Here is an 8050-nt window from a genome sequence, read left to right on the forward strand (position 1 = left end):
TGAGATCCAGGACAGCCAGGGCTACACAGAGAAACCCTGTCTCAACAAACCAAACCAAAACCAAACCAAACCAAACCAAAACAAGGCCAGCAGCTTGACTACTGATACCTATAAAGGCAGTAGAAGCAGGCTCTTTCACAGGGGATCCTAAAAAACCTATGCCTCTGTTTTGATAGTTGGTTACTATCACAGCAGTCAAAGGAGAGCTGTTCTAAGTCAGCTATCTAAGAGATAACCCAGCTATCTAAGAGATACCTAAGATATCTAAGATATCTAAGAGATAGCCCAGCTAACTAAGAGAGCCACCAAGGGGCTGAGCACAGGGGTGCCTGTATTCGGGAAACTAGGGCACAGGGATCATGAGATTACAACCTGTCTGAGCCATATAGTCAGGCTCTATATCAAAAAACAAAACCAGAATAAGATAAAAAATTAAGTATCTTCATCTCCAGGTCATAGACCAGACCTAACTCAGAATCTCTGGACTTGAAATCTAGACCTCCTTCATTTAAAAATTCCCCAGGGGCCTCTAGAATGCTGCCAAGGTTGAGCCCTACTGCTCTTCCATCAAAAGAGTCAACTAATTGTTTAGAGTATTCCCACATCTGGGTGTACACTGGCATCAGGGGGAAGGGTGCTTTTAAAATTACACTGATTCCCTGGCCGTGCATTCCAGACCATTTGAAGCAGTGACTTCCAGCCCTAGGTATCTCTTCGTCAGCCCTCATCTATGCCAGCTGTTCCTACGGACGGTGAGCCAAGGGTTCAAATGTTTCCTTTACAACTGTCTAACAGTGAATCATGACTCGCATTTCATAGGTCAGGAAAAGGATGTTCAGAGCAGGTAGTGGCCTGACCCGCATGACCAGGCAAAGAAGTCCCTGAAGCAGGTCTGTCTAACCTTGAAACCTTTCCCAGTTTTCCAGACCCCAGTCATTGCATCCTGGGCCAAGTGGAAAGTTTTCTCTGTTCTTCCCCCAAACAGCTAAAGGCAAGGAAGGGGAAGGTAGCCTGAGACTGTGGCTCTCTTTCTGGCTGCTCCCAAAGCCTGAGCTGAGGCCCCTTCAGGAGAGACGAAAGGCCCCAAGATGACTCCAGTTGCCTGGTGTTTAGCTTGGTCCTAGTCTGCTACTTTTGAAATGCTTCTTTTTGGAGGGAGAGAGAGTAAGCCTGCCTTACTCGCTTCTCATTTGCACCCCCTTCTCCCGGAGAAACCAAGAGGCAAAAGCAAACACTCACTTTATGAGAACTTAAGGGATTTTTCAGCCATGTGGTAGAAAGATGTCTCCATTCCCCTCATAAGACCAAGGAGATGGATGTCAAGGTGACCGGACGCTTTTAGCTTTGCTTTGTGACTTTGTGTTCCCAGGTCTTTGCATAGTGTGGCTTGAAGCTGGGCGCTGGGGGATTTGGGTGTCAAACCTGCTCCTGTGCCACCACCTGCATGTATACAACTTAAAGGCCTTGAGGTTTCACTTTCTCCATCTATCTACTTATTGAGGATTGTGGGGGGACAGTTAGTGGAACCCAGAAATGGGAGGTCTGCCAGCAGCCCTTGAGGTACCAGAAGGAAAGGAATATTTGGCCCTGATGCTAAGACTCAGGCCACCTGGGACCAAAAGCTTTGTCAAGTGTTTGCTGGCACCTGTTCAGGGACCTTATGTCCCCAACACTTAGAGTGGCTCCAAGTGGCCATCTGTGTTAGAGATCACATTGAATGTGCTCACTCTGGCCTTCTTCCACCTGTGCCAGCCCCCAGTGTGTGGACAGCTCAGAGCCAATACTTAGAGCCCGGATAGCTGAAACTTTAGAGTTAGTGGTCCACGTAATATAAATTTGACCCCAAGCCTAGCTCCTAGGGACCTCCCGCTTGGGGGTGGGGGCTCCCTCTGCACCTGTTGCCTCTGCCTTTGTCCCCTGTTATTTACCATCCAGCACAGGGTACATGCTCGGACAGTGTTGAGTGAAGGGCAAAGGTGGAGGGATGAATGAATTTGTTTTTGGCGACATCTCTCAAGTGCCTGCTATGACAGGCTGTTTAGCTCTCGGCTATCTGCTTGCTTGCTCGGCTTCATTTCGTTTGTGTCAGCCAGTTCATTTAGAAGATCATCTCTTTGAAGAACATTCTAAAAATAGGATGCTTTAAATGCGAGGCCATTTTCCAAGGTTGGAACAAATGCCCAGAGTTTCTCACAAGTGTAACTTTTACACCAGATCCACTAAGTGCGTGCATCGGGGCTCTTGATCCACCAGGCCCCTTATTAAGCCGTTATCAGATTAAGAACTCTTTCTGAGCTACTCAGGCATTTGGGGGATGGTGGAACAATATGGGACAAAACGGAGGCTGAGAGGGAGGACCTCAGAGTTAGGTAAGGAGGGGACACTAGCAGTCACTAGGGATTTATGTCTGTCCCAGCTCACAGCCTGAATTGAGATGGAGAGGTATAAGGCTGCACTCAGCGCACTTAGGGAAGCTGGCTCAGGGCTGCTTGGATCACCATTTCATGGCCCTTGTCTCAAAGAGCTTGAGCCAGGTCATGTCTCCAGTAACAACCTGAGAAATTGTGTGGGCGGCTGGCTTTGATGTCCAGTTCTGTTGTTAATTCAGTTATGAGTCACTTCACCTCTCTTTATGCCCTAGTTTGCAAATTTTACAACTCCCTGTTCACACTATGATGATGATGATAATTAACCTTGCCAAGTGGCCTTTACCCCACCCCACCCCCACCCCCATCCCAATCAGGAGCCTCACCAGACCAGCCTGTTTTTATGGATGTTGTGACTTTAACTGGTACTATAGACCTGGGTTCTAGATGAGTCTTCACAAGGACAAGGCCATGTCAACCTAACCAAGTTAACACTTCCCAGGGCTTTATATGCTGGGAACAACAACATTAACATCCTTCTTAGTAAAATGTGAAGATCCAGTAGGAATAGAAAGGAATTCAGTCCCTGCTCTACTTGAGGCACTCACTGTCAGCCGGGCAGGGCCACTGGCCTGTGACACACCTTTGTCTTGGTAAAGTAACCTGCTGATTGTCTTGGTAGCTGGCCATGAGGGCCACTTCTCCAGTGTCTACACCTTACTTCTCTGTGTCTGCGTCCCCGCAGTGGCCAGTTTGCCATCGTGAAGAAGTGCCGGGAGAAGAGCACGGGGCTGGAGTATGCAGCTAAGTTCATCAAGAAGAGGCAGAGCCGGGCCAGCCGTCGGGGCGTGTGCCGGGAGGAAATCGAGCGGGAGGTGAGCATCCTGCGGCAGGTGCTGCACCCCAACATCATCACGCTGCACGACGTCTATGAGAACCGCACCGACGTGGTGCTCATCCTTGAGCTGTGAGTGGGGCGCCGGGACCCATGACGTGGGGGAACGGGGTGTAGGGCACCAGGACTCATGACATGGAGAAGCGGGGTGTAGGGTACTGGGACCGGTGAAGTCGGGAAGCGGGGCGGGCAACCAGACCGGGCCCAGAGAAGATGCAGTCAGCTGTAGATAGTTTCCTTTTGCCTCCCTTATCCTCAGCCTTTGTCTGAAATGAAGCTGATGGAGGGGGTGAACATGCTAAGTAGCAAGGGTAACAAATAATGACCTAACTCTTGCTTTCATTAGATTTTGGAGATCAAAGAGAAGAAACCACTGGACCATCTCACCGGTCCATTTAAAGAGCCTAGCTATACCCCTGTATTTGCAAGGTGCCATATTTGTCATCTTGCTCTGTCCTGCTTAAAGCAGTCTCACTAACTCAGAGAGGTATCTATGTTCACTCTGTTCACCTTATTTCACCCTCATAGGGATATAGTCATGGAGACTCTTAGCATACCCATTTTACAGATGAGAACACCAAGAAGGTCAACATCCCATAGCTGGGAAATAGCAAGGCTGAGACTGCCATCTACACAGCCTCACACGTGAGGTGCAGCCTTGGATGGCTGAGAAGGACTTCACAGTGGCTGGTGGAATTTAGTGACACCAAGACTCCAGCTTGGTTAACCATCTGATGTCCCTGAGCTAGTGAAGCCTGGTCGGTAGTAGGGTCTGAGTCAGGCTGTGGCACAAGTCACCATAGCTTCATCCAGCCTACTGATCAGCAAGAGTCCAGGACAGGAGTGTTCTGAGCCTCATAACGTCTAGTAAACACCTGCCAATCCACAGAGGAGTGGGGTGTTTGTCTCAGTATTTCTTGATTTTGTGACTGTGGGCAAGTCACCCAAGAACCAGGGAGTATCCTATACCTACCTCCAGATTGAACGGACAACCTGATGTTTGAGACTTACCTATACCTTGGAAGATGTAACTAGTTAATTTAGAGAATTTACATCCTCTTGAATTTGATTCTTGCATTATCAACCTCTGTGTTTAACTGCATAGAATTGCCAATAATCCCCTCTTCTCTAGGGCCCGATGTCCTCTCGTTTCATCTATGGACCCCTTTGCAAAATGAACTAGTTACTGCCTGTGTCTCCCTGACCAAGACAGGAGTCTGATGAAGGCCTTCCTCTTCTTCCCCAGAGATGATAAGTCATGTGTACACTCTAAGGCTAAGGATCACTGGTTAGCATCCTGATTCCCAGCAGACAATGATAAGTCCATCTTCCTGGGAAGTCCAGAGTCACTTCTTTAAATGTTTATTATTATCCCCTTCTCCCACAAAAAAAAAAAAAAAACATAAAAACAAACACAAACAAAAAACCAAAACCCCACAGGAATTAGGAAAGGCATCTGTAACCCTCCAGCCCAAACAGTTACTTGTGATTCTCTGTGGTTTCTCTCAATCCTTATCACTTTGTATATAATTTTACAATTTCCTGTTCCACTTTTTTCTCCAACTAACAAAATTCCATATATAGCTGCTTTTCTATTTAAATAACTATATCATGTTTCATTAAATTACACATCAGTGCTTCTCTATTGCTGGACATATGCTTACAATTTTCCACCTTTTATCCTTTCCAAACTTTACTGCTAGAACTCTTTCTTCCCAATGGTCTGCCTCTTTTCTTTTGAATTAGTTATTTCAGCTGACTCTCCAGGAGTGGAGGATTAAGTTAAAGGTGGGCAGTTATAGGTTCTTGGTGACTTTACTTCCAAAGGATGCTGGGACAGGACAGTGTTTCTATTTGCCTTCAGCCTTGGCATCCGTGGAACATCTGTTTTAAAACACATGTCTTGCTGGGCGGTGGTGACGCATGCCTTTGATCCCAGCACTTGGGAGACAGAGGCAGGCGGATTTCTGAGTTCGAGGCCAGCCTGGTCTACAGAATGAGTTCCAGGACAGCCAGAGCTACACAGAGAAACTCTGTCTCGAAAGAAAAAAAAAGTATCTTTCTTTATTCATCTTTATAGTTACAAATCAGTATCTTGTCATTTTAATTGGCATTTGTTTGTTTGTTTGTTTGTTTTGGGGGGGGAGTTCAAGACAGGGTTTCTCTGTGTAGCCCTGGCTGTCCTGGAACTCACTCTGTAGACCAGGCTGGCCTTGAACTCAGAAATCTGCCTGCCTCTGCCTGCTAATTGGTGTTTCTTTAACTTCTGGGAAAATGATCCATTCCCATATGTTTGTGGAAGCCCAGCATTTGGGGTACGATGTGCTTCTGCTTTGTCTCCAGCTCTCCCAGTAGGGCTCGTGACCAGCCTGAACTTATATACTGTCATCTTGTGAGTGCAGGTGCACCATGGGTAATATCAGTCCCCACACAGGTGTTCCCAGGACTTGCTATGTTTGTCGAGTTCTAGCTGTCCACGGTTTCTGTCTCCTTTACTTCCAGGTTGCTGAATTGTGCTTGGCATGTCTGGCAGAGGAATACTAAGGGTTTATGAAATTAGAAAAGAGCCAAGTTTGTAAAGACCACGCTCAGACCATGCTTGCTGGGCTCTAAGGAGGACTTCCCAGAGGAGGAGGACTTTCCAGGAGAGGAAGACTTCCAATGGGAGAAGGACCCCCTGGGGAGGGGTTCCTAAGGGAGCAATTCAGAAGTTTTTTCTTGGACTTGGTGACTCTTGTTGGGCTCATCAGAAGTTCTTAGCATTTGGGTCCTCTCTGGACAGCAGGTTAGCCCAGTGGTTAGACATAAGTGTTAGTGTCCACTTATTCATTTGCAGAATTTAACTATCTATTTGTTGGTATTTTTCTCAGACAGCATCTCACTGTATCCAGGCTGCTCTAGACCACGTGACACTCCTAGTGAGGCCTATTCAGTGGTGAGATGACAGATGTATGGGGTTTATAGATGTGTGTGACCACATGTATATAATGTGTGCATGCATATGTATATTCAGTATACGCACATGTGTGTGTGTGTGGAGGCCTGAGGAAGACATCAGTGTCCTGCAATACTTATTCCTTGAGATAGGATCTCTCCTTGGATCTGGAGCTGGACCAGCAGCCAGCAGACCCCACTGATTCTCCCGTTCCTGCCTCCCACAGTGTTAGGCTTACTGCTGTGCTTGACAACACACAGCTTTTCACATGGGTGCTGAGGATTTGAACTCGGTTCCTGGTGTCTACAGAACAATTGCTCTTATCCACAGAGCCATCTCCCCAGCCCCTCACTTGCAGTTTTGATGGGTGAATTGACTCTGGTCTCAGGGCACTCTCTAGCAGCTGTTGTCCGGTTTGATGCTCCCATTAGTTTCTACTGAAGAGGCCAGTAGCAGAAGACATGCCCTGCCCAACTCCTGTTCCTTTCAGCTGTCTTTATCCCATCTCTGGCCTTCTTAGAAGCACCTGTTTCTGGTCATAGTGATTAAAGGGGGGATTAGGAAAGATTTTGCTGTCTGTATAACTTGATTTCCATGTAGCCCTAAGACTATATTAAAAAAATCTCGATAGCTGGACTCATGCCATATGTGGAGAATGCCCCTTTGTAGCCTCCTGGACTCCAGGATTGCAGAGAGCAGTGCCCTGGCAGGGGCTCCTAGGTGATGCTGATACTTCCTAGGCCCAGCAGCTGTGACAACATTATTGCTCCATCATTGCCTGTGCAGGTCATTTATATACACGATGCCAGAAGAACTCTGGAAAGCATTTCGCCAGGCGTACCAACGTTGACCCTCAGAACACTATTACAGAAGAGAAGAGACCCGACTCTAACTTAGCCTTTGCTGGAGGGGTTTGATTTGCACTGTGAGCTGAGAGAATCCTGGAAGGAGATGGAAAATGACCCATGACAGAGGTTTTAGAACTGAGAGGCTCTTGGTAAAAACTGTTTCCAGGCTTGTAGAGACAGCATGGCAAGCTTCTACCGTTGAATTCTATTCTCTTTATGTGTGTGGGGGTAAATCTACCATGTGCATGCAGTGCCCACAGAGGCTGGAAGATGGCTTCTGATCTCTGGGAACTGGAGGCATAGACAGTTGTGAGCTGCCATATGAGACCAGGGAAACAAGCTCATGTCCTTTCGAAGAACAGCCTGGGTTTTTTTTTTTGTTTGTTTTTGTTTTTTTGGGTTTTTTTTTTTTGTTTGTTTGTTTTAACTGCTGAGCTATCTCTCTAGCCCACATCAGTGTTTTAATTTATTTCCATTTTAAAATGGTTTTGTTTGATTTGTTTTGTTTTGAGACAGGGTGTCTTGTAGCCTTGGCAGCTCTTAAACTCTCCATGTAGACAAGGTTGGCCATGATCTACTGATCTTCCTGTCTCTACCTCCCGAGTCCTGGAATTACAAATGTGTGCCATCACATTGAGTTTATGAAGCAGAATCAAACCTATGCTCCCTGTATGCTAGGCAAGCATCGTATTCATTGAGTCACCAAACTTCTACTGAGTGGCTTTTGCACACGAGATGTTTCAGAAGCAAACTAGTCTATGTGGAGAGAGATCTGGTGGAGCCTGATGAGACGGAGGCTGTCAGCACAGGGGCAGTGTCTGCGTGGCTTTGACGGAGACACTTGAGCTACGTGATGTGGAGAGAGCAGGGAGAAAGGAGCTCGTGGAGGGCTTGCAGTCAGGTGATGTGGCTTTAAAACCTGGTTCTATCACTCATGAGCTGTGTTAAGGGGGAGCCACTTGCTCTCTTTAGCTCTCAGTTTTATTCTTTTTTTTTTTTTTTTTTT

The 8050-nt window shown here is 46.9% G+C and overlaps 1 protein-coding gene across 1 annotated transcript in view; it reads left to right on the forward strand.

The window, feature by feature from the left end:
* Dapk2 (death associated protein kinase 2) overlaps positions 1-8050 on the forward strand; it is a 113002-nt gene that overhangs the window by 60036 nt on the left and 44916 nt on the right. Inside the window, exon 3 of the mRNA XM_021172263.1 lies at positions 3112-3333. Coding sequence (XP_021027922.1) covers positions 3112-3333 — 222 coding nt within the window. The remainder of the gene's footprint in view (positions 1-3111; positions 3334-8050) is intronic.

The sequence above is a fragment of the Mus caroli genome, chromosome 9 (genome assembly GCF_900094665.2).
Source record: "Mus caroli chromosome 9, CAROLI_EIJ_v1.1, whole genome shotgun sequence".
Classification (NCBI taxonomy): Eukaryota; Metazoa; Chordata; class Mammalia; order Rodentia; family Muridae; genus Mus; species Mus caroli.